General features: G+C 39.6%; 1 protein-coding gene across 1 annotated transcript in view; it reads left to right on the forward strand.

The window, feature by feature from the left end:
• rngtt (RNA guanylyltransferase and 5'-phosphatase) overlaps positions 1–27432 on the forward strand; it is a 92556-nt gene that overhangs the window by 53344 nt on the left and 11780 nt on the right. Inside the window, exons 12-14 of the mRNA XM_056405429.1 lie at positions 3842–3910; positions 19786–19886; positions 25700–25766. Coding sequence (XP_056261404.1) covers positions 3842–3910; positions 19786–19886; positions 25700–25766 — 237 coding nt within the window. The remainder of the gene's footprint in view (positions 1–3841; positions 3911–19785; positions 19887–25699; positions 25767–27432) is intronic.

The raw sequence follows: 27432 nt of genomic DNA on the forward strand, positions 1-27432 counted from the left end.
GCCTTGCTCTAAGTACAAATATGGTTATGTTATATTGCACGCTTTCTTGTATGTATAATTGAGGTTATAATTTGGTTTGTCTCCAGGCAGCACCAGGACAGATGATGACAATCTGTCATCTCCTGCACAGTGAATGTGTCTTGGCTCTGATGATTGTTGGCAGTCTTCATATCTGCCGCACACTTTGCTATCTCCTAGTCAACAGGCAGTGGACAATACGAGCAGAGACGCAGGCACTGTTAATTAAAATTTAATAATTTAATTTAATTGGCTCTATCACTCAGACAGGAGACGAGATATAATATGTTATAGTTGGAAGAGCCCACTCTGCCTTCTGCTTTAGTTCATCTTGATGGGTTCTATATGACACTTGATATCCACTGTAGTGCACTAATGCATTTTTTTTTCTATTTTATTGACCATTTCCTGCTTTCCTAAATATATTTACACCCAGTGTGAACATAAAGAATAGCAAAGATGTGCTGTCAGGTTTTCACGTGAAGGATTGCAAAAAAATACTTCTTCCGACAAAACCGCTCAGCATAATGATGAAGCTCCTGTGATTGCCAGTTACTCATCCTCATTTTATTTTGCAAAGCGCTCCAGAGTATGACAAAAATATTCAATTTTTGTGTTTTTGTCATCCACTTGGGGGCAGAGAGTGCTGGTAATAGAAACAACACAGCTACTGGTACCGCTTAAGCCAGGTCATATGAATAATTGAAGGGATTTTATGAACAAATCGTTGCGGATAACCATTGAAAAAAATCTCACATTGTTATTCAAATAGACCTGGCTTTAGCACTGGGTCTGAAAAAACGACAGTCCGAACGTCAGCCATATCAGCAGTGGATTTGAAACAACGACAATGGAGTTGAAGCATCCGACCAGTCTTTTTGAAGTAAATGCGAGTGAATGATGGTCACAAGAAATCGTTAAGAAAGGGTAAGACTGGTGGTTCCAGTTGGTGGAACAAGCTAGCGAATGCAATCAGAGCGGTGTCCCTTTCTATCTTCGAGATCTCTTGAAGACTCTTCTCTCAACCCTAAAATACCTAACTGGCACTAACTCTGCACTCTGGGGGCACTTCTTTACCTGTTCTTCTTGCACTTATTGAATATTTGTGTATTACTTGGGTCTCCTAAGGTCTCCTCCTGCACTGAAGCTTTAGGGATGTCCCTCACTTGTAAGTCACTTTGGATAAAAGCTACTGCCAAATGAGTAAATGCAATTTAAATGTAAGACCATGAGCCAACATCCACAAAGTTCCTCCACCTAAGTCAAACTAAGCACATACACATAAAACATACTCACATTGGTTTTTCTTGGCTTCTAACAGTAATCTGTCTGTCTGTCAGTGGTATAGAGTATAGTAGAGGAGGTTCTACTGAAAAACAGTTTTTTAAAAATGGAAGAAATGAACTTGAACTAATTCATCTTTTGGACTGTGAAATTACTTCAAATTCAAAATTGTGAACTATGATGGGAACTAGTTCATTTTAATTTTGGTGAAATGAACTTTGAGCTGGCTCTCGTGAAGTGTGAACTTGCACAACACCGTCTGTAATCTCTGTAACTGTCTACCCTTACATCAGGTTCTGCTTTCAGTTTAGTAATCCATCACTAAGAGCATAACATCACATTAAACTTCATGCAATTTTATTTTTGTGAAAGGGATATGGTTGAATTACTGTGCAGTTGGAGTTTCATCTCATATCTCCATGTTCACTTTCGAAACATTGATTTGAAGCTCTTGCATTCCAGCTCCTTGGTTTTCAAATACCACTGCAGATGGAGCACTCAGCTAACCTTGGTTGACATCTTCACATTGTCTCTTCTCTGTCTCAACACATAAAACCCTCAGAGTCTTCACATTCATACTTGACTGCATAGAATTCTTGAGATTGTACAATTTAGCTTCTCCATTTTAAACCCAACCAAGCTGTGTCCAATATTCAGCCTTATTTTCTTTCATATATCGAAGGTCTGTTAGTGTTCAGTCGGTAGAGCTGCTCTCCTCCATTTTCCCTCATAAAAACGAAAGTGCAAGAGGACAGAGAACATGATGAACCCACAAGAACACAAGTGTGTGCAACGTGACAAATGCAGAAAACACAAAACAACAACAATGAAACAATGAGCAAAACTTAAAAAAGAAAAAAAGATAGACGCACAAGAGAGTTAAAAGTGAAGTGAAGATGTGTCAGAATTTTTACTCCCTCCCAGAGTCATAACTCATTATTATCAGATTCAATGTGACTTAAACTTCCAGCGGTTGTGATTATCTCCAATGTCATTAGAAAATAAGCATCTGTAAATATACTTAGAAAACAGAGGAAAAAAAATCCTTGACTGCAGAACTTCCCCGAGAATCATCAGGTTTTTAAGTTGTCTTCAGGATAGATAGATAGATAGATAGATAGATAGATAGATAGATAGATAGATAGATGGATAGATAGATGGATGGATGGATGGATAGATAGATGGATGGATGGATGACTTAATCCCCAGAGGGAAATTAAAATGTCATAGCAGCTGAGTTAAAAGACAATAAAATACAAAGACGAAGACAAAAATACACAGGCGTAATCAGTGATAGTTATCTGTGCCTTTATGGTTAAAAAACTGGAATGGCTGATAGCTAATTCGTCTTACTTTAAAGGTGCCAATTTGCCAAAATCATGTTGTAGTCCACAGCTAACTAGGCTAATTGTGTCAATGGCAACATTATCAGTCCTCCTAGTTCCAAAACTTAGAGCATGATTTTTTTTTTTTTTTTTTTTTTTCAGTAATCTTTGACATTTTATTAAAAAATATTCTGGTTATACAAAATTAGTTCATTTGCATTTATTTCTCAAGACATTCTGAATTATGTACTTGAAATTCAAGGTTGCCAATAATTTTGTCCGGGTCTGTACTTAATGGCCTCCTTTGAGGCTGAGTTTTAACCTTGAAGTTTATTATATAGGATTGACATTTTGAAACTTTTTGGAATTAATAGTTGACTTCAAATGGACGTCTAATTTATCCAGCTCTGAGGTGACAAAATTAGCCAGTATCTGTTTAGCATAATTTCTTCTTTGAAGACGGTTGCAGGAAATATTCTAATCACACACAGGCCTTTTACTGAATGAAAACCCTTCACTTTCCCTTGTAAGAGGGTAGAGCCCATCATAGACAGGGTGAATAGAAGGAGAAGGCTCTTCATCTGTTTCCATATGCAGTTATTATATTCAGTCTTATTTTAGTGCCTCTAATATCCTTGCTGTTGTTGCCGTGGCAGTTGATGTGCTTCATGATGTAGAAAACCTGCTTTTATAGTACAGTGGCTCTGCCGCATCCCCGAGGAATCACTCGCATAATATGATAACGTAGGTTCCTTTTTTTCTTTTTTCTTCCCTGCAACAGCTGTGGTGCTCGATGGTTGATGTTAATGCAAGAGATGAAATCCCACTCTTTCCAGTCATCAGGAACTTAATGATTTGTTGCTATTCCGTTCCTCAACCTGGTCTGTCAAGTTACACATATTGATCTCTCAGTCGTGCGTTATCAATCAAAGAGATTAGTGCTTAGATTCAGGGCTAGATGGATAAAACCAGAGTATCGGACTTATGCGCCTAACTCTGCAGGATTTTTCAGGTGTAAGCCTTGTGGTGATGTTGAAATTCAATACTTGTCTTTCTTTTAGGGGGTCAGATGTTGTTGGGAGACTCTACAACTGTAGCTAACTTCATAAATCAATGTCACTTCACATGTTCCCAGCTGAAGCTTTCAGATACCCATCTTGTCATTCATCTATTTTGCTTGGCTAAAACTCTTCCCTCCTTTTTCCTTTTTTCAGCTACTGGAAGGCAGCTTCACATCCCAGGTCAGCCATGAAGTCGACGGGCTTATCTTCCAGCCGTGCGGGGTAAGTGTCCATCTATGTATGGCAATCTGTCATTTTTCAAAGCTGTAGCCACGTTCGCCACAAGTTGATTGTCAGGCACAGCCTTTTCTTACACCGAGCTGCTACATAAGAACTGGACAGCTTGTCACTACCACCCGCCGTTTGTCACTCTATATATCAGTCCTGCCCTCTGTTATTTTAAAGGAAACCACCCTCCTACATGAATACACATAAACACAGACCTCACGGTAAGATGCTGCACAGCAAAAACCAGACACATGGCAGTTTGTGTTACGACAGAAACGGCCTTGGTTGGAATACCAATTTACTTGGTTAGACGAGCAGAAAATCATTTTTATCTGTGACATTATTCCTCTCTTCTACTCCTGTGATGGACTCAAGGGCTCACATTCCACTTTGCAGTATATGAAATCTCCTATTGCACATAGCAAATATAGCACAGGTAGGTATCTGCAGTAGATATGAGCCCAAGTAATATTAATAGTATTTCAGATACTGGATAAAGCTGCTGATTTGAATGCTGCTCAGGAAACGTATCACATTGTCCCTGAACAAGGGTTCTGCATATTAATCCAAGCTTTGAAATGTTATACTTCTAGTTTCAACTGTTTATGTGAAGTATCTAATGTCTATAGTTTACTCTCTTTTGTGAAGCATCGTCTTATTTTACTTGTTTACTTGTTTACTTGCTTTGCGTTTTTAAAATCTCAGGGAAACATGTTCATTCATCTCTCTAATAGATGAATGTATTACATATAATTGTTAAAGCCATTAGGGGGTCATGTTTTTAATTAAATCTTCAAACAGGTTTAAAGCAATAAAGGTAACAGTTTATTTTTATAGCATTTATCAGAACCAGAGATTACAAAGTGCAATACAAGGAAAAGGGCAGAAGTAAAAGAACTGAATACACAAACAATAAGAGAATAGTGTGCTATTAAAATAATACATTCAGCAGCATCCAATTACAGTCTTGACTTCCAAACTATAAACATACCAAGTTGAACTTTACTTCAGTCTAAATAAACACATTCTGTGTCATGGGATGTTATTTAGAGTTTGTTTTCTACCAGAGCTTCTGATTTTAGGTATTTCCACACCTTTCAGCAGAGAGGGAATATTTTATGAAAGCAGCAAGAAAAATGTTGTTGTTGTTTTTTTTGGCTGGATTGAATCCAGAAAGTTCGCACACCTGCCTCTCTTTAGTTTTGACCCTGGAAATGTTGAACATCTCTTCAGGCAAAAGTAAATAATCAGGAGGGTACTCAACTGCTGTCTCACAGCTCAGGCATGGTGTAGTTCAAGCAAATTGCTGCTCTGGCTGTGGTCCAATCCACAGCTGGCGCCAGGTGTTTTGACACTGGATTTGACTTTTCTGGTTGGAGTGTGTCCTTAAGCGCAAAATGAATTTTAATTCACAGATGTTGATGCAGAGATTTTCTGCCCTGTGTATTTGTGGTGATAAGAAAAGTTACTGGTTATTGCTCCCTTGATGTTTTTAAAAATTGCTAAAAAAAAAAAAACTTTATACCAAATTTTGCTAATTTTCTGGAGAAAATGAACTTAAATTAAAAATGTGAAATATATATTTAATATATATGTTTCCCTATAAGGAGTACCATATGGAGGCTATGTTTCTGTTAGTATAGCTGCATGGAATTCATTTATTTGATATTGATTATGTTGATCTGCATCTGTGTCGCAGCAGTAAAAACATAAGTACTGCAGCTTGCTCCATTCACACACAAGAGATATGACCATTTCACTTTGCGTTAGATCAGTGACATGAGATAAAACTTACATGATTCTAAAGTTGTGATTACATAGCAAATAAAACGAACACAAGTGGACAAGTCGTCTTCATTTGTTGTTGATGTATGTATGTTGATTGAATTTAAAAAATACATTTTGCAAGAGTGTTGGATTTGGGACACGTCCCTTACCAATATACAGCATATACTACTGAACTGTCCCTAGCTAGTTTTCCGTCAATGTCTAGTCAAGGTATTTGGTAAACATATGGTTAACAGATCTCGTTCTCTACTATGATTCCTGCCTCACTAACCCAATATTGCGAATAGGATTGGCTTTGCTGTTTCTTGCTAACATGTGAGAGGATGTAGCTACATCTGGTTACAAGAAGCGCCAAAGCTCCTGGTCAATGACAAATAAAAATCTGACGCTCAATCAGTGGTTGAGGAAGTATTTCGATCCTTTACTATAGGTGGTAATACTACACTGATACAGGTAACAGAACATCAACACATTTTATATCACATATCTTATAAGCTCTGTTGCATGTATTGAAAGTGTCTTTCAAGCGGACTAGAAAGTAATATAATAAGAACAACTACGCATCCGTGGTGTCTGCAGCTGTCGGTGTGCATGTCAGCAAAGGGAGGTAATTGAGGCTTAATAGTAATAATAACACTCAACTGAGCCATGAATGTTGTTCCTTAGTGTTCATATGGCATCAACATCAGTGTGTTATTTTGACAGCTGACAGAAGCAACTCATCTGTGTCACAGGTAAGGTCGACTAATGGCCTGGTGATGGGTGACGTGTTGGTAGAGAGATTCAATGTTGTGACAAATGTTCGGCCGATGATGATCTCTAAAACAATGGTTTGTCACTGTGTGTTTGAAATGAGAGCTTTGAAAAGGCACCTACTGTCTCAATGTTCATGTGACAAGCATCAATCAGGTGACAGTCGTGCCTGGCAGTAATTCGGAAAGAAGGAGCAGAGGCGAGGTCCCGGATGAGGCCTGGGCTTGTGACAATGTGAGATTAAGAGTAAATGTTTTGGCATTACATTGAGTCTGCACTGGTAAACGTGGGCATTATTACTATACTATGTATATCAAATGTAAACGTCACATGAAGTAGTTTACACACAGTGGCTAATTATACACTTTGGTGTATTTCTAAAGAAATGGATCCAGCTGAGTAGCAGTGAGAGTGACAGCAATGAAGAACAGTGTAGAGCTGGAGATATTCTGGACGTTGAAGTAACTCAAAACCAGCCTCACTTCAAATGCATTGCAGTTCAAAAGCTGTCAATTAGGGTCCTCCATCTTAACGACAGTACAAACAGTATCTGTGGCTTCACTATTGCACCACCATAAAGGAAATTCTCTGCTTTCACTGTGTGAAGACACACACTATAGAGAGGACTACACTGCATTCTCCCCAGAAGGATACAATAACTGGCAGAAGGCTCCTGTTAAAAGCCACCAGAATAGTAAATCCCGCCATCATGCAGTCACAGTTCAGTCAAAGCTTAAGAAGCAACGGCAATAGATTCTCAGCTCTCAAGTGCCTGGATAGAACAATAAGTAGATGCTGGTTGCTGTCTGCAAAATATTGTAAGTTCAATGCAGTACCTTGCTAGGCAGGGATATAGCACTGCGAGGCCTTGAGATGCAGGATGGAAATCTATTTCAGCTTTTGAAATTCAAAGCACAGGCTGATGCCTGTCTCTCTGGTTGGCTCTCCTGTTGTCATGACTATTCCTCTCCTCCAGTGCAAAATGAGATTTTGCAATTGTTAGGAAATTGTATTGTATGTATTGCACTATCCATCCGGTCTCTACCAGTTTTTCTGTCTTCAGTCATTGTAGATGGCACTCAAGATTCCCCAGGAAAAGTCTATATGTTTAAGATATGTGGAAAATTACCTGGTACAGGAGGCATTTGTTGGTTTGTATGAGGTGTCAGGGACGACCTGGGCGGAGATTGCCTGAGTGGCTGTGGATGTCCCCTTGAGGCTATATATTCCCATGTCTGATTTAAGGGGGTCAGACATATGATGGTGCTGCCAGCGTATCGGGAAGCACAAGCAGAACTGTAGAGCAGACAGCAGCCATTGGCTTTGCAATTGCATTGTGGGACACAAAGTCGTAACTTAATCACACAGTCTGTATGCCTAGCCATATGTGATGCCTTGTCGTGGTCCATGAGTTAGGGACATTGAGCGAACAGTCTGGAACATTGAAAGCAATCTTTTTGCAGTAGCAGCAGGTTTAGAAGGATCAGAAGTGTTTTGTCTTTACCTAATGTGAAAGTGAGTGATTTAATTTACCTGGGCGAATCTTAAACTACCTGGCCAGGACGGCTAAGTAAAGCCTATGTATTAGAAATGCTGATCTGCTTTCCGCATTTAATGGATCAGATGGAAATTTACCAAATGTCACATTAGCATATGAGATCATTCTTCTTGTTTTAAAGCAGAAGAAAACTGATTTCACAGTTGGCCCCCGATTCAACCAAATAACATAGCTGTTGTGTTTCTCCCTCTTGTTGAGCATTATCAGCTCTTCTCTGTGATTTGTGAAGTAATTATCATACAGCCATCAGGTAGCAACAGCTCTCAGGAGAGCTGGCGATGATATTTGGCGGCGGCAGGTTTACACAGCTGCACTTTATCTCCAACACAACACGAGCAGAGATGATCTGCATTTCCAAACAGACGTGACTCCGAGGCTGGTTAATTGATGTGTCACCGCTTTGATCATTACATAAGCGTGAACATAAATGTCTAACTTTTGCAGGTGCTTTGGACGCCAGAGTCTCACTTTTCTGTGTCTTTTACAATATAATGATCTGTTTTTCATGTATTTGGTGGTTTTGAGACGGTGTTTGTTTTGCTGCAATTCTCTCCCATAGAAGAAGTGATGCTAATTAGATTAATTTTCTTTCTTCCACAATTGGTTTCTTATTTATTCACTGCAGAAAAATGATCCTTTACTGTATGTTTGGGGGAAGAGAATATATCTAAAAAGAGGGTGTGATCATTGGTTTCTTTTTTAGCTGCACATTATGCAAGAGATGCCTTTGAGAATATTTTAGGAGGCTTTATTGAATTTCCAGATTATCTACAATCCAAACCATAAATAGTTTTTGGATTTCGAGCAGTACATTTGCTTTTGATGCAGCCTGTTATTGATTTGGAGTCATATTGTCCCATGTAGCCTCAGTGAATTTAAAAAAACTTGGTAGGAGAAAGGTGTTGAAAGCACTGAGGCCCTCTTGATGTTAACAGTGTATGTGGCACTTATCGAACCATCTGAGGAAATTGTAACAACATCCACATCCCCTGTCATGGATTACGACCACACTGTCAGCCAGGGCTTGATTTGTTTTGGCAGCTGCTTTTTCACGCTTTCGAAACGATTGCTGTTCATAAAGTACAGAAGAATAGAATCAGACAGGAAAATGTGCAAATGTCCTGTCAATACGAAAAACTGATTGCATGGACAGGTCGGCCGCTCAGAGAAGCCCATGTTGTTACGAGATGCCTTTTTCCTCCCTTTTCATACAATTCTTGACCTCTGGATAAAAGTCTTTTCAGTGTTGCACGGCTGTGTACAAGATAGTTATTTTCAGAAATCACCACCACAAACACAAAATTCACTGTGTCCCTTTTAAGCTGTTTGGGCGATCAAATCATTGTTCATGAAGATGTTTTTTAGTTTTTATAAATCTGACAGATGGAAATCTCTCTGAACTCCCGAAGGTTTCGCAGCTGGTTCCTGTCTGCTCAGACAAATGGGCCGGGTTGGAAAAGCTGGCAAGTCTAATGTGACTGAATGATGATGCAAATAGTCAGCCATCTGATATGAAACTACCAAAGAAAATGTTATGTAACACTGTCTGGTTTTACTTCTCTATTATAGAGTCTACATTTAACAATTAAACAGCTTGTTTATGGGGGTTTGGTTTTGTGAATCTGCCACAGACGGAGAGAGAGTCTCAACAGAAACAAAAAACAGGATTTTTGTAATAAAGCAACAGTAATCACTTAGACTATATTAGATATATTCACATGCATCTCACCACACTAATAATGAATGAGAACAACAGTGTGACAGTGGCCTGGGTTTCATCACAACAAGAGCATTGCGCACTTAAAAACTGCAGCAATGATGAATTTAAATGGTAATAACAATTCTTAACAACCACAGGCCTGGCAAAGGCAAACACAAACAACATAACACATAAAAAAGGAATAATTTTAGTTTGCTCTTTGAAAATCCAATTGTCGTCTGTGCTAATGTTACTTCAAAAAATAACTAGATTTTGCCACCATGATGGAAAACAGTGAGCATACAACTCGGGCTGCATCCTTTGTGACGCAACAATAAGGACGGGCACAGCTGGTGACGGAAAGGGAAAATCCACCGTAGGCCAGACCGCCTCATTTCGGTTTGGCCTCGGCGGTAATTCTCCGAAGGATGCGGCCCACAAAGGTGTGGCTGGTCGTAGATCGCCAAGGCTGAACTGAAATGAGAGGCCCTTGCTTTTAACAGTTGTACCGTCAGCCGTTCAAGTGAGCTGAAACCCAATACTTAAATTTAAAAGTGTATTCTTAGGCTCTATGTCGGTGTTGTTTGCTGCTACATTATTTTCATCACCGGCGCGCATTGAAACTTGGGATAGGTTGATCCACCAGTGGATCCTTTGTTGCCCAGGAAAAGGATGCATTTCTCTGCTGCATTTGAAGGAGCGTTTGAAATGGGACAGCCTAGTCACGCTGCTGTGACACAATCGGTCTTCAAAAGCAGCCACCGAAGGATGCAGCCCCTGAATTGGGACGCAGCTCATGTATAGCAGAGAAGTCTTAAGCTTTCTGCAAACTCACAGTCAGTAATAGGAAACCTAACCTAATGTGGAGGGAGATTTTTATTTTGACCTACACCAAAAAAAAAATGATATAGCACTAACAATAAATAGATATTTACAAGGAAGAGGTAAAGGAAGATATAATGATCAAGACAGATATGCAGACTGTGAGGGAATTTTCTCTTGTCCACCTAATGATGACTGACTCAGGGTGAAAGGTCAGTGTGAGGCCCTCGGTCTCTGTGCCACAGCTAATGCATTAAATCTTACAGGCTTTGAGACGCTCAGGCGGCTCCTCCAGACGCAGCTGTGGTTTGCTGCTGATACTGTTTGTGTCAGGGTTGATAACAACAGACCTAGGATGGTCAGTAACAAGTGGCTGGGTGTTCTAAGAATCAGCACTTGGGCGTCATTAGTCATGTTTCCTTGCTTATGGTTAATGAACCAATAGTGTGTTCATACATCCCTCTTCTCCCTCTTATTTTACATATTTGACCAATTATGGAGTGTAAGCTATCTATAGTAATCTCTTGAAGTGTATGAAGACTATCCTCAGGGCTTCAGAGTTGAGGTGACATCATGCACAGGAGACTGTGTTGATGAATCCTCTTTTCTCCTTGGCCAAGCTTCAATAAACATCCTCAGCATAGGACATCCAGACAAGCCATTGCTGCCATCAGGCATTTTTGAACTTCTTTTTTGAGACAAAATGAGAATAAGAATACAATTCTGTGATTTTTTTTTTTTTTGCAATATATTTGCAGCCCCCGCTCCGCCCCTTATCTGTTTTATGTGCATCACACACCCAAAGCCAGTGTGTCTGCAACCCATCCACGTTTTGATGCTGTTCCGGTCACCTTGGATATAAAGAAATAAGTTTGTCACTGGGTGGTTTACTGAATTAATTCACTTTTTAAAATGTATTTGGTTTTTTGACCTTTAGCCTTTGTCATTGGATTATTGATTGTGGCTCTTGTTTGAAATCCCTTTTATATGCCAAGCCATGTAAATAAGTCATTATTTGTGAAGGATGCCGAGCAGCGGGGGCAAACATGTTGGGACGTGGGGGAGCTCTTTAAATAAGGACTGTCGCAAAATAAGTAAAAAGAAAAAAAAAAGATGTAGAAACACACCCTGCGACAAAGAACACTTTTGTGTAATCTGTAATTGATATCTACGGATACCTCAAGTTATCTAATCGATAACGTAAGGCAAAGGGTTTCACCTCTTCACAAGACCTTCTGATCTTTGGTCAGTTTCAACCTCAAACTAAAATTCATCCTCCGAACTCATTACTCGTATATCAAAGGTATATCCACAGCAGTTTGCAGCAAATGCAACAGTGGGATGAATTTGAATTCTTTCATCACCAACAGCACATACATATATTGAAGTTTGCAGGGGGTCGGTAACACTGCCTCACACTGAGATTGGTTTCCAAAGTCATTGATTTTTTGTTGACCTCTACACCAATCAGTGCAATGCTAATCTCCTTTTGTGTGAATGGGATTAGGGTGCTCTCGAGGTTAATCTCAGCAGGGTCTTGCCGCTGTGAAGGTCCATTAATATAAGCACAGGGGTTTCCACTGCAGCAGCCCGGAGTCACTGGGTGTTTTATCTCGCCCAACACATGGTGTCCTTGGAGTATGTTTTCTTTGTGGAGGGAACATTGGAAAGATTTTGAATTTATAACAGAACCATTGCCACAGATGGCAGATTTGCTAATCGGAGAGCACTCCAGATGGTGATCTCTGCACAAAGAAGAATTTCTGTTCTCTCTACACAATCCCAAATCATTTCTTTCAATTCCACTCAAAAAGCAAAGTCAGTACAGAAGGCGTCTTTGATATCTGTCTTGGGCCCAGTGACGTTAAAGCTTTTCAATCATATTGTGAAAAGATTATCAGAGACTGATATGCGAGTTATGGTCACATCATTGGTTATTGTGCATTTTATGTGGTTCACAAATCACTTTAATCATTTTATGTGGGTTTTGTCATTCTCTTCTATCTATGTGTCGTATCTGCACAAAGTCAATATTTCCTTTTTCATTTCGCGTTTGTCCTTGTATTCTTCAGCCTTCTTTATTCTGAGACTAATCTTTTATGCCTCTGCACCATTTTGCACATTTACACCGAAACCCGTCTGAAAACGCACACACAAACACACACAGTGTCAATGTGACTCAAAGAAATGGGCCAGTGTGTCTGAGCTGTAACAGAGGGAGCTTTTCTCTGGGGAAAAGATTTATTGGACTTGTCCAGCCTTTTGTCTGTGATCCGCAGCACACTTAAACAATAAGTCTGCCTCCGAGCAAAAAGCTGTTATTGAAATGAGACTGTGAAAAAAAAAACACTGTAATCAAAGGACTTATCTGGAAGCACACCCTCAAGGAAGCTTGTTTTTCCTCAGTAGTATTACACTTTCTACATTCATTAGGCTTCTGTTTATTATGGACAGCTTCTGGTATCATTTATGATCTTCACTACGCATGCGATTGCAACATTGTGTGTATGATTATAGACATCATATCAGCCATTTTATATGAAGCAGACACACAATGATTGATCTATAATTGAGCCGCAGTATTTGTTTATCTCGTATCACTGCCAAATAATCAGTTCAAAGCCAAAACTGCTCTTAAATTGTTTGCGTGCGATACGATTTATTTCTTTTCTCATTTCCCAAAAAAGTGAAAACATTTCAAAACGGTAGTCAGAGGGAGGTTCAATATTTTTATCCATGTGTAGGCAATCTGATCTTAGAAAAGTTTTTAGATACGGTGCTGGATATTTTGCAAGGGTTGTGAAAATCAGGAGCAAAGATTAAACATAACGGAGAATGCACCCCATCCATTATAGATACACTCATCCATATAATTCTCTATTTGATTTTTAGACTCACAGAGTTGCTAGCATAGCTGCAGACTTCTTCTTGATGTGTATTCTGTGCGATTTGCTATTAGGGGAGAAAAGAATTTTATGGAGTTGAGGCACGTGCAGGCAAATATTGCATTTAAAGCACAAAAAAAGGATTGTTTAATCAATAATAATCCTTTAAGAGTAAGCAGTAAAGAATAACCAACTGACCTTTTATTCTATTGGAGAGTTTATTCTGGGGCACAAAGAGCTCCGCGCATTAGTATTCTGGTTCTGTGTTTTCTTCCCATACTTCGAGGCGCAGTGAAAATGAAAGGGACCCATTTCCTCCTGTGAAAATATGGATTGCATTAGATCAAATACAACCTGGCTATTTCTGGACTTTAAAAGGGTAACACATCCCCGACCTACAGCCGTTCAATAACTTGTCGTATTCTCTGTTTGCTGTTCTTTCCCTAGATTCTCATATGTGTGTCGTCTCCCCCCACCCCCCTTTTAGGTTATTTATTTCTCTGTACTGACATCAGTACAGTTTGGTCGTCTTCTATCAATCAAAACAAACTTTTAACTCATTGTCAATTGTAGTTTCATCAGAATAGCATCCCTACAGCTGGTTGTGTGATAACCTGTCAAGCTCTGTAAAGAGTAATGCATTGTTGTTTTGATGAATCACAGCATGTTATTATTCATGAGCTGCAGGTTTCTCGAGGAGCTGTGATGTACCATTCATGCTTGGACAAAAACCGTGGATGTATTTTCTTAGTTATGGATTTCTTGCCAGTTTGAGCTTCTTCTTTTATTTGAAAATGCTGTTCCTTTTGTGAGTTAACTATTGTTTTGTCAGCTACTTTCAATATTTATATCTTGGTCACCAAAAAGGGGTTTAGTTTAAACAAGAATGGGAGACTGCAAAGCCAGCCGAGGAAACGCTCGCACAGCTGCAGAGCTGCTGCTGCATGAACCTGGAAATACTGTAATATGATAATAATTAAAATACATGACTGAGAAGATGTTAAAAACAGCAAATGGAGAAGAGGATAGAGACCGTTCATCAGCCGAGATGGAGAGTGAGCTAGGTACTCAAGCAGTAAAATACTGTTTCTCAAAAGAAATTTTACTCAAGTTGAAGAAAAATTACTTGAGTAAATGTTACTGCGTTACGTTTTAAAAGGTGAAAGGGTAAAAGATGTTGTATGACGATAAATGGTAAAACTATTAAAGAGCATCTTAAGGCGGCTACGGTATTTCAGTGCATACAATACATGTCATTCCCAGGTGAGAACTGCATGAAAGCAACCAATACATTCCAGGTAGGCACTTTGCAGCCTCTGCATACAAATGATAATTAAAGTTAATTATAAAGATTAACAGCAGTACTACGCAGAATAAAAGGTGGAGATGTATAAACAACATAAACGCCACAGCGGCAGCAGCTGACAAACAAAGACAAAATGCTGCTTTGTTGAGCAACACAGTAGCTGTCGATGATCTCTGTGTTAACCACAACTTCATCAAGCGACTGTTTTTACTCTGTAACAACTTCAGCTGTATCTGTAGTGAAATAAAATACTTTAGTAGAAAAATACTAATACTAATAATGTTATTTATAGATAAATAATATAAAAGAGTGAAATTACTCATTATTAGAAATACTCCAAAAAGTGCAAGTACACACAAAAAAAAAAAAAAAAAACCCTTTGTTATAGAAATGAGAGTAAATGTAACTTGTTACTTACACCTCTGTTCATCAGTAAAACTTTCTGTAAAATATATCCCCGGTAATAATAGTTTTTAAATGTGTAACATTATGGCATTCAGTGGCAGAGGAACCATTGCAGATAGAGGGAAGAATTGATTTGACTAAATATCATTGAATTCTGGATAAAAATGCCCTGCAGAAGAAAGAAAGTGAACAAGAAAGAAGGAAGCGAAACTGAAATGAGGTCGGTTTCTACAATAGAACAATGATCCAAAGCAGACTTCAGAATCCACCATGAACTAACACCCTAAAACTGAAATCAAAATGAAGCTTTTGGAACGGCCTGTTAGCGCCTTTGACATGAACATCTTTGAAAATCTGAGGGTAGATCTAAACGTGCCGTGTGCATAGGTCAGCCTAAAATATCTCAGAACTTGAAGTGATCTGTGAAGAGTAGTGGGTGAGTGGGTGAAGAGTGGCCTTTTGAAGAAAGACTCATTTTCTATGTGTGTTTGCTGCAGGGGTTGTATTTACTTTTTTTCCCGCTAAAAAAAAAAAAGAAATCCACTAAACATGTAATTTGTTGGTACAGACCAAAAGTTGTGCTCAACGATAATGAATATCAGACTTATTTAAAGAAACATGACTCCAGTTGAATGATGAAACTGCTGGATGTGTAGATAAGCAACTGTTTGCTACATAAACTTAAAGGGTGACGATATGTCAGCTGACCCCAAGTGGCCAAAATCAGTTATTAAAAATTTGAATACTTGAGAAAAGCTTGTAAAGTTTTCTTTATTCTGTTGTATTTACATAATTGCATCTACTGGTAACGAGCTGTATAGCGTGTGTGTGCAGACCAGTATGAATTCATAGGAAAGGCAGATTAATCCTTTTAAATTAACAAGTAATAACTCTTGCTGAGGTGTAAGATTTGAAATAACAGCATTAGTATCCGCTTCCATTGGATGCTTTTTAGGGCAGTTAGTGCTTATGATTTTTATTAGAGCTGGCAACATTGGCTGTTTAATTATCCATTTCCAGGAAGAAAAAAAAAAGACATATTTCTTTACAGCCATTTGTTTTTACATTTAATCTTTGTTTTTTTTTTTTAATTTAAGAAGCTATACAGCCACACTTTTACTTTCACAGTGTGTGTCGCCCTCTGTTTTTCCTCCCCTCAGTCCGACAGTAACAGCCACTGAATTTCTAACCTGAAATAGAAGGCAATTTATATGCAATGGAACATCATTACATGAAAATGAATTTGATAGATGAGAGATGTGTTCCTGAATGCAAGGTCGGGCTTGGAGGTTTGTTTTGCACTTCAGTAGTGAAGCTCTTGTTTTGTATGTGCAGTCACTTATTGACAAGACTAACAATAGTAATGAGAGCAAGAGTACAACTGGCAGCACTTTTTCATTTTGGAGTGAATTTGAAGGTCGCCTATTTATTTAAACTGCCGTCTGATTGGCTTTTCATCGGGTTGTTGCTATGGTTTTGTTGGCTTGGATTCATTTAAAGCAAATTTCACTTTGGTTGAAAGTGTAGCATACACATTTTAGCATGCAGAGTTACAAGCAAGCCTCAACAGATCCTCAGGGCATTGGGTTTTCAAGGGCTGATTGTTCATTAACTTGTTGATTTATACATGTACCGTTGTTCAAGCACAGTAAAAACACACAGACACCATGCAAACTTTCAGTCATCGTTCTGTCATTCAGAGCATTTATGAAGTGACTGCTCAACAGTTGAGGAGGACTCCATCACTAAATGCGTATATTTCATTTTTATATATGGAATAAATCATTTTAGAGGTGGTTATTTTGATGCCTATGCAGTATAGCGCAACTAACTGCACTGAAAGATGTTCCCTTCTACACCCACGTTTTCAGAAGAAAAGATGTGCTCAGTCAAGGTTCTTTAAAAGAGATCTGCCCTCCTTTCCTGCTCCCTAGCTAACTGCGGTGAATAGCCTTTGTGGAGTGTGGTGGTTTCAAAGGGAAATAAAGGCCGCCTCCCACATTGAGAGCTCCACCGTGGACAAAGCAGAAGGACACGCCACACACGCGTTCGCGTCACTTTACACCGAAGATGACAAAGTCAACCTGGCCAAAGTCAACCAGTGAATAAAGTTAAAAGCATCAGTACAGAAATACTGTAATGAAGGCCACACAGAGCATTACACTAAGTGACAGGCACAGTGACAGAGCAGATATTCTATAAAAAAGAAAACGTTTTTAAAAAAAAAAAGCTTTCACTTTTTTTCTAACAAAGCAAAGTTCAGCAAAATTTTAAGTTTGGTAAGTTAATTTCTCAGGTTTACTCTAAAGTTTCACTTCTATTAATTCACTCTTAAGTTAAAGTATTTCAAATCTGTGTGCTGTGCCCACTAGAAAAAGGTTTGCAAATAAACTGGAATTACTTTTTATTTTAAATCCTATATTGTGTAACTATTCGTTTTTGCCCTCATTGCACCTTTTGCTGCACAAAAGAGTCACACGACTCTATGTTGCACAATAAGGCTGCAGGGAGTGTGAAGACCTATCTTCTACGTAGTTGTTAATATTGATCAGAGGAAAGACCATCTGACTCCCCAGAGACACATTTATGAAAGACAAATAACAGCATGCATCATATCAGTTACATATCAGAAATAAGAGGTTTAATAAGAGATTATTAACCTTGATGGGATGCATGCTGGGAAGTAAAAGCGAGTAAGCTGACAATGTTTCCAAATGACTTAATTTGATGAGTCAAGTAAATGATCCGTTGAACTTTCAGTCAATTGAGTGATAGCAATTTATAATTGATAATTAAACAAGTGATAATTAGTTATACTGAATTAACGATAAAGGAAAAGGTTAATTCAGTCATTGTTAATGTTTGAACAGATTTCAAGCGGGAATAGGGAGGTGGTGTGATGCAGCCAGGAGGCGGCTTCACTTTTTGCTCCCACTGTACAAACTACTTCACTGCAACCACACAGAACCCATGACTTCCTGCTAGAGATGTCCTGAACTACAACAATTCTCTAAGTGTGAGTGAAAACTTGTGTGTGTGTGTGTGTGTGTGTGTGTGTGTGTGTGTGTGTTGTGTGTGTGTGTGTGTGTGTGTGTGTGTGTGTGTGTGTGTGTGTGTGTGTGTGTTGTGTGTGTGTGTGTGTGTGTGTGTGTGTGTGTGTGTGTGTGTGTGTGTGTGTGTGTGTGAGAGAGAATGTGAAAACAACACTGACTGGATCCGCTACAAGCTCCAACAGTAACAAATCTGTTATCTTTCCTCTTAGTAGCAAATGTAGGTGTGTACAAAACATCCAGGTAGCGCTACCTGAGAAACTGTGCAGCTGGTCACAAGTGTACTTACCTTTAATGTTAATTCTATGACTAACTTGATGTCAGGCCAAAATAAAACTCGTCTGTTTTGGAGTTTATGTGTTCTCTCTAAGCTGGTGTCTGCACTGGTTGTTTATTAGGTAAGAAGCTTCACTCTGTGGCAGCACTGTGGACTGTTTGTGTATTCCCAACAACTCCGACAGAGTGAAAGTCCTCTCACTAGCTGATGGTTTCACACCAGTTTGAGGTGTTGCGTTCTCCCAGTTAAACCGTCATTCACATCAGTAATTTAAGATCATCAACTTCATAGTTTTGAGCCAGGATATTCAGGATTTGGATGAAAAATATGGTTTCAGATTATGTCAGATACTGGGGCTGGACCCTGAATTGAATGAAAACCATTAGGAAAAGTTTGTGTGAGGCTGCAAGATTTTATGCTATTCAGCAAGCACAGCAGCTTGCCAAACTAGGCACTTGTATTTGTGGAGGAGTGGTGTAGTTTTTTTTTTTTTTTTTTGACAAGTCGTGGTACTGTGTCTTTCTTCCCATGATGATTCAAAGTTGTTTTTTTTTTTTGTTTTTTTTAAGTCCTGCCATACGGCTGTACGTAGGTGGAGCCAGATACTCCTCTCTTGGTCATGTGTTGTGACAGCGCAGGTCCTCCTGAGGAATCCTGTCACGCATTTCCTTGGAGTAGACTTCTGTTACCGGGCAACCTGACAGTGACAGAATCTGGTCATCTGTTCCCGCCTCCACCTCATGCCTTTACATTTCTACATGTTCCAGTGCACTTGTTTCATGTCCTCATGTGTCATATGTTGCTGCACAGTGAACCACAGTAGTAATGGTGTGGAAAAATGCAGAACATTGAGTCATAATTTGTCAGCCTCTAATGGTATTTACATGTCTATTCTAATGCTCCTATCCTGCAATTTTCCACTAATCATTTCATTTCAGACGAGGAGTCCTTGAACAAATTCTTTAATTAGCTCCCTTTGTTTTTGTCAGGAACTTGTTTGCATTTCATGACACGGATGTTACCCAGAGACTAATTTTGAACCCTAGATCAGTTCACTTCCACGTCTTGCTGCTCTAGACATTTAGATACCAACAGTGAATCATAATGGAGCTTAATTTTTACAAGGGTTTTTCACCTCATAAACTGCTCTGCTCACAAATTACTCAGCCATTAAGTCTGCAGTGTTAAGGGTTGTCAAAAATGAATAACTACTCGTGGAAACATGGTGTCAACCTTGTTCCATGACAGCAGTTTTCATATTTATTTACCGTGACACATCCTCTATTCTCTAGTGTAATTTTATTTATTATTTTGTTTTCCCTGCAGAGATACAAGCCCGGGAGGTGTGATGACATCCTCAAGTGGAAGCCCCCCAATCTCAACTCTGTGGACTTTCGCCTCAAGATCACCAAAGTTGGAGGAGAAGGGTAAGTCGCTGTTGCCAGGGAAACACTCTGCTTCATGAATCTAATAGCACTTACCATTTTGTGACGCACAGATAGTCACACACACGTGTACGGTTTCCATGTGTGAAGCATGTTTTTCAAAGAAATGCAAAACGCTGTTTTATGCCTTTTATCTTTTTCTTGTGTTTCCCTTTTGTTCTGGGGTTCAGTCTCTCTTGCAGTAAAGTTGCCACAGTCTGCAAAAAGCTCATTCCTTTCACCATCATCACCTACATGTGCCTTTTTTCTGCAATCCCCCCCCAAAAAATTCTGACTTGCTGTATGCGCCTCTATGTGCAAAGAAAAACACTACAGCTCTTCCCTTTTTCTCTCGTTTTATGTTTTCTATCCTCTGTAGTATAAATTATTCAGATCTCCCAGTGCTCCTACAAGCCTTCATCCTGGTAGACATCACAGGGCTGCAGAAAAACAATTCTGTACTAAAAAAGACAAATCGATTTCCTGCTGATAATTAGAGACCTCGGACGTGCATGTATTTCTGATACAGTGTGTAATAGTAAACTAGATGTGAAATTTCAGCCAGTGCCATTGGCAATGCAGATCTGGTTTGGATTACCATAAACATTTTACACAGATATTCATGTTCGCCAAAGGATGAATCCTAATTTCTTTGGTGAGCCTCTGGATTTTCCTTGCACCACCAGCATGTTGATGGTTTTTTTTAAGATTTAAGTGAAATGTCCCGACAACTATTTAATGGATTGCCATGAAATTTGATGCATGTGTTTATAGTGCCCAAAGGATGAAAGCTAATGAGTCCTAATGATAGGAAGTGATCCTGTTCTGTGTTTCCTTTACTTTCATCAAATGCCATCGTCAGGACAAAATTTTAAGTTTGTTAGGTGCACTTTGTGATTAGTACTAATTAGCAAACATTAGCATGCTAATATACTACACTAAAAATGACAAACTCAACTAAACATCAGTATGTTGTCGGGGCAGCTGTGGCTGAGGAGGCAGAACAGATTGTGCGGTAATGACTTGCTCCTCCTGTTCACATGTCGAAGTGTGCTTGGGCAAGACGTGGAGCCATGCTGAGGCCAGCACCTTGCACGCTGTCTCAACAGCTATAGTGTAAATTGGGTGAATAACAGGAAAATTATAAAGCGCTATAAGATAGAGAGGCGCTATATAAGTTCAGTACATTTTCCCTTTACCGTGATCGAATTCAAACTAGCTAACGTTTGGATTTCACTGCTACAGTCTCACAGAGCTGCTAGCGTTCATGTTTTTTCTTCTTCCTGTCAGCACAATGCACATCTCTTTGCTCTGTGTACTTTCCTGCTACTCAATCTGTGAGTGTTGTCTGAGTGCGAGCGAGCAGACCCACAAGTGTCAGCTCTCTGGTCGTGCTGCCTTTTCCCCTGCGTGCCAGGTGACCCCAGTGACTGTCCCAGCTTTTTAGCCATGAGCCTGCCACCATTCACCAACAACAGACTGAGGGAGGAGCACAGCAGGACACAGTCACTCATCCTACTCCAAAGCCGGCCAGCTCGTCAGCTTCTTGACTCCTCCCTGTGTGTGGGAGAACACAGACGATTATTGTTGCCATTTGAGAACGTTCAGACGTTTCACTGAAAGATGAATTTGAGGAAGAGGAGAACTCTTCAGACCTCACTTGGTGTAGGTTTTCAGATCTCTAGTTACTGTCTGAGAGAGAGAGTGAGAGAGAGCGAGAGAGAGATGGACAAGAAGGTAACAACTGTTTATTCACCAGCCCACACAATCAATCCTTGAGCATGTCTTTGTGTACCACTGAGACATACAGCCTTGCAAGTCTTATTACCTTCTCTGAGAGCAAGCACACAGGCAGACGGTGATTATTGTGAGGAGAAGGAAGGGAGGAGAGGAGGAAAAGAAGAAAATGGAAAGTTGAAGCAAATCCAGGAAGCATGATAGCGCCCCTCCCATGTCTGGAGTAGAACAGTCCTGAGTATTGTATAGATTGCTTGAACTAGGGATAGTTTGAGCCAGCTTTCTCTCTGAAGAGAATGAGAACAGAACAGTTACATCATCGTTCTCTGGGTGTGTAGTGACTTTGAGGACCCAGAAAGAGGGAATGATACTGTGTGACTGGCTTGGATCGACTCTCCAGAGGCCAGCATCCAGGATTCTTGTTACCGCTCTCTCTACGCTGTTGACTCAAGTGTCATTACAGCATCCCGATCCATATTTCGTGTAAAGTATCCACAATTCAGACTTCCCTCATCAGGTACTGGCTCTCTTCACCGCTGATGTATAAAAGTCAAAGTGACATTAAGTTCAACAAATGATAAATGCGTCAGAGGTTTTGGGAAATTCATTCATTCATACAATCCAGTTTTTCCATTAGGATTTCATAAAGGACTATTAGCCATTAATCCTTTGTCAGTGGCTTTTTTACTCGGTACAAACAGTATGTCAATCAAATATTTATCACTTCCCCATCACAATTTCTTCAGAGACATATCCACACTCACCCCGACATTCCTGATCTCTGTATCTTCTTACTTTTCACATTTGGTGTAATAAAGACAGCGGCTGTTTGGTGGGTTTTTCACCTTTTTCCAATCAGCATCTATAATTTTAATATTCATCTCTTTTTCCCATCTCTGTCTGTTTTGCACCAACCTCACCTACAGAGTGAAAAAATTTTAACTATTATGAAAAGTCTGCATTGTGATTTTTTTTTTTTTAAAGATCAAATATTTCTGCAGTTTCAGTTGTCAGACTAGTCTTAGAGGCTGCAGGGAAGGATTTGGGTGAGAAAGACATTCACTGCACTTGTAGTGTAATTCACAATGAGGGAGTCTGAGAATGTCAGGAGAGCCCTTGCAGAGTTTCAGCCGTCAGCACAAACATGAAGGATTGTGCAGAACAAACATGGAGCCTGTCTTTGGACTGAACGCCCATGAATGGATTTCTCTGTATGGACACAAAGATTTCTGGAGTTGGCGCCCGGATGACCCAGCTGTATCCAATTGGCATAATATCACAGGGAGTTTGTTGGCTGAACGCAAAGTCATTAATATTAACATTCATTTGCAGCACACCATAGTGGCTACTCTTAGTCAGCATATCTAAAGGATAATGGTGGCAATAATATATTTTAGCTATTGTCATCAAATCTATTAAAATACCAAAACCACCAAGCACCATTTGTCCATCTCTCAATATTTATTGAAAGTTTATAAGTATACAGTGTGGACCAATGCAACACAACACAGTAGTTACAGCCTAAACTATTTTTTATGTCCAAACTCCTCAAGAAAAGACTTAGAAAACAGCAGAAAAACACCAACAACAACAACAACACAATAAAACTACCATAAAACTCAATAACAAGCTGTTTTATTTATGATTTGAATTCTGAGAGTAAATAGTTCCACATATTGATCCTCCGAACAGACACAGGATTAATACGAAGGCGCCTTATAGTTCCCCACAGACGCACCCTCACCTCACAGAGCCAGAAACCCTGAGAAGTACTAACAAACTTGTCGACTCGTCTACCCGTTCTATGGCACTCAGCCCCAAGCACATTTGTTCCCACTGAAAACGAATATACAGTCTACGCAGTAATGTCCTAAAACAGCTGGGCGTTGTGGGTGTTAGCAAACGTTACTCAAACAGGAGAAAACATTGAACATGTTGGGAACCTGGCTGATTAATACACACATGGTACACTGCTGAGCATTAACGTCATCAGGACAGTGTGTGTGTAGGATTGAGTCAAAATAAACTAGAGTACACTAGGGATGAGTACAAGTAATGATTTCATCAATTGTTATTCAGACGCAAACCTGAGTGATCATTTTTCCCCTAATTCCCTGTAGCATGTTTGGATTGTTAGGATCGTGTGGGAAACACATACAACAGAAGAAATAGCTTTTGTTAAAGAGGAGGTTGTTTTATATTTGAACACTAGACAATTACGTATTATTAACAACATCAGGTATTTCTCAATGTCTCCCATAAAGAGTGGTGTATTATGGGTTGGCTGTAGCCATATTGTTGCCACACTAGTGAGTGTCTTCAGGTCCGTTTATAGCATGTCTTTTTAGAGATAGACTGCCTGAGTGAAGCCCAGTTCAGCGGGGCGCCTGATGGCTCGTGTGAAGTGTTTTGTAGCCATGGAGGAAATAAATTCGGGACGAGTGAAAGCGTCCCCTGACGGCGACTGCAGAAACACACCAGGGAACGATGCTTCTGTTGAGCAGCCAAGAATTACCACTGTCACAGATGATGAGGAGCTCAAACAGAGAGAGAGTCTGAGTGCTAACTGCCAGAGAAAATCATTTTGACTTCTTCTGGGAGCCTGACAGGAGAGTATGTGAATATGTGACTGACAAGCTCCACAAATGTGTGATTTACTTTTACTTTTATGAAGACTGTGAGAATCAACATCCCTACTATGCCTTTTCTTTTTTATACACAGTGCCTGACTTTCTTTATTTTTAACATTATAGGGATGTATTGAATTGTATTCAATCTGAATTCATAAATCGTTTGACATATCGTTCCAGCTGCTCCAGGTCAGATTGCATGTGTTTCTGAGACTATACGGTGACATTTAACAGCTTCTTGATTGTTTTAACAAAAAGAAAAAAAAACTGTCTATTTTTATCAGTGTTCTCTGCTGTTTAGATCTTTAACACAATTCATCTGACCCTGACGCTGAGAGAAAATTGCAGTGTAATTTAAGACAGCAGGAGTCTCTCAGTAACACATGAACCTCAAACATTCAGTCTTTGAGTGGAGCATCAACTTAGCATTGTGAAACAGCTTGAGAACGACAACAAAAGAGCCTGTTCTTCTGAAACACCCTGATATATGCTCTCTGATTCTGTTTCCTCGTCTGTTCTGTCTCTGGTAAAAATCTCACTGATACTGTGTTGTCATCAGTACAAATTTCTTGTTTTGTGTCCTGCACGTGTAGGAAAGTATTTATCCCACATTGCACAAATCAAAAGTATTAATAGAACGAGCGGGGGGAATGGACTTGCTGCTGTAAGGTCTGAACAGTGTCCATCACTGCACGGCTATTTGGCTCTCTTAATGTCTACTGCTGCTTCCTTCCTGCTTGTGCTAGCTATCATTACACAGGAGGGGGTTGGGGAGGATGGAAAGATGGTCTCTGATTTCAGCTCCAATTGAAATCGCTGAATGAGGTGCATCAGACTACGTAGACGCACTGTAGCTTAGCCATCAATTTAGCTCAATAGCCCCCCTTATTTCCGTTCTAAAAATGGCGAACTAATATGAAACCAGGGCCCGTGTACTCAGTCTGCGGCACACATAGCACGTCTGCGGGCACATGTGGGGGGGGGGCAGTGTGTGATTAAGACATCTGCTGGGCGTGATCTCTTGGATGAGACACAAGAACTGCACAGACACATGTTCATGGTACAGAGGGCTGCACACACAAGGCATAAGATTATACATATAAACCCCCAATATAGTCTGAATCAACTGTGCTGAGGGCTGACGATCATCTGTCAGACAAAGACGCCGTGCCGTATAACACCATGGCCTCGTGTTCAGTCTGTATATGTTCCACAGAATTATAATTGCCTTGGACACTGAATGTGCCCATACTGTAGTTGTCCCTGTAAGTCTAGCAACATGACGCTGCACAGAGAGACATAGACGGGCTCATATAGGTGTAATCTCACATCTCTGCTGTTCTGTTACTAGCTGGTAGTGATGTTTTTACGCCGCTGTTACCACTCAGATACTCTCATGTTGAGATCCTGCGCCGAGGGTGTTAACCGTGATCTTTTTGTCTTTTGTAGGCTGCTTCCACAGACTGTCGGCTTGCTCTACGTCGGCAACTATGACAGGCCCTTTGCAAAGATGAAGGTGAGAAAATAAATGTGTTGTTTTGTTGAATTCATCCTCATGCCAACAAGCCAGAAGCCCCCCCCCCCCGTGCTTTTCCAGCTCCCAGATTTCAGTTTTGTTGAAGGCAAGTTAACACAGCCAAGATTTAAAGGAGTGCACATTGTTGAGACATGAAGATACAGTATTTAGTTTTAGTAGTATTTAGTATAATAGTTGTGTTGCTTTCCAGGTTAATTATTTTATGTAAATTCTTAAACAGGAGCTGGGGTGTTTATTTGCTCCAAAGAAGCTGGTCTTTATCAGAGACACCCCTGGGTGCCTCATTTCCTGTGTTATCAGTGCATTTTATCATATTCTATTAAATTAATTTGGTAAACTCAGAATAATAGTTATCAGTGTGACACAGTTTTCATACCCTTCCTTCATTCACCACCCTGCTGCTCTTAAATTTTCTCTTAATGTGAGATACCGTCCTTGCTTACTAATTAATTGCAGTCAGCTCTGCTCTGGGAAGTGGAGGATTTTGATACTCAGTCTGTTTTACTTTGATCTTTTTTGTTCAGTTTCGAGCTTCCGTCAGTGAAAATCAACACCTCCCTGCACAGATGTTTTACTCTGCTGAGTTGGAAAGTGCTTTTGAAAGAAGTAAAGGAAGTTTTTTCCTTTCTATACTGAACACGTAGAGATGCAACAGTATGCGCAGGTTTGGTAACCGTAATTTTTCAAGCAAAAATGTAAAGATTTGCGTTTTTTCTTTGTTTTATATCATTTTAAATGGAATATTTTCTGATATTTAAATAAAACGAAACAATTAATTGAGAAAATAATTACATTATGCTGATAACACCCTAATATAAGCTAGGTAAGTATTGCTTGTCTAGTTTTTTTTTACACCTTTATATTAACTCAGAACTGTGTCGGTGTAATAATTATTCCTTCATGGATTACTCTCACCACGGCTGCAACTAACGATTATTTTCTCAATCAATTGATGAATCAGTTTGACTATAAAATGTCAGGAAATGGTAAAAAGTTCCACCATAATTTCCCACAGCTCAAGATGATGCATTGAAATTGTGTGTTTTATTCAAGAAACTCCCAAAAATATTCAGTTTACAACCAAATATGACAAAGAAACACAGCAAATCGTCAATCATAGCAGCTCTAACTCACATTACCAAATCATGTTAGGCTGTCTGTGGTATTTTGTACCATCGGCAGGACAGAGAGGGTTTTATTAGCTGCTCTTACTGTAACAGTGAGACTGAGTTCAAGTGTTTCCTGGCTGCATATCGCCTGTGTGAATTTGCAGTGTTGTGCTGTGTGGAATCACGCACACACTCCATCATCAGACCTTTGACCTACAGCAATTCACAGTCGAGTGCACTCCACAATAACAAGCAATCTCATCCATATAAGGGTATTATGGTAATTCACTGGTCCGGGGGCAGCGATGAGGTTTAGGAGAAACACGATAGAACTTTGCATTTTGTTCTACGATTTCTATTTTGATGCACATTTCTTTAATGCTATTATTCAAAATGGGAATTTCCCACTTTGACTTTAAAGATGTGTAGGCTTCCCAACAGTCACAGTCATGGTTAAGACACACAGTAAATAAGTGTTTCTGTTCCCTCTGGATTTGTCGCTGCTGTGCCAGATTCCCATGTATCAGCCCTGGGCT

This window comes from Seriola aureovittata, chromosome 19 (genome assembly GCF_021018895.1).
Source record: "Seriola aureovittata isolate HTS-2021-v1 ecotype China chromosome 19, ASM2101889v1, whole genome shotgun sequence".
Taxonomy (NCBI): domain Eukaryota; kingdom Metazoa; phylum Chordata; class Actinopteri; order Carangiformes; family Carangidae; genus Seriola; species Seriola aureovittata.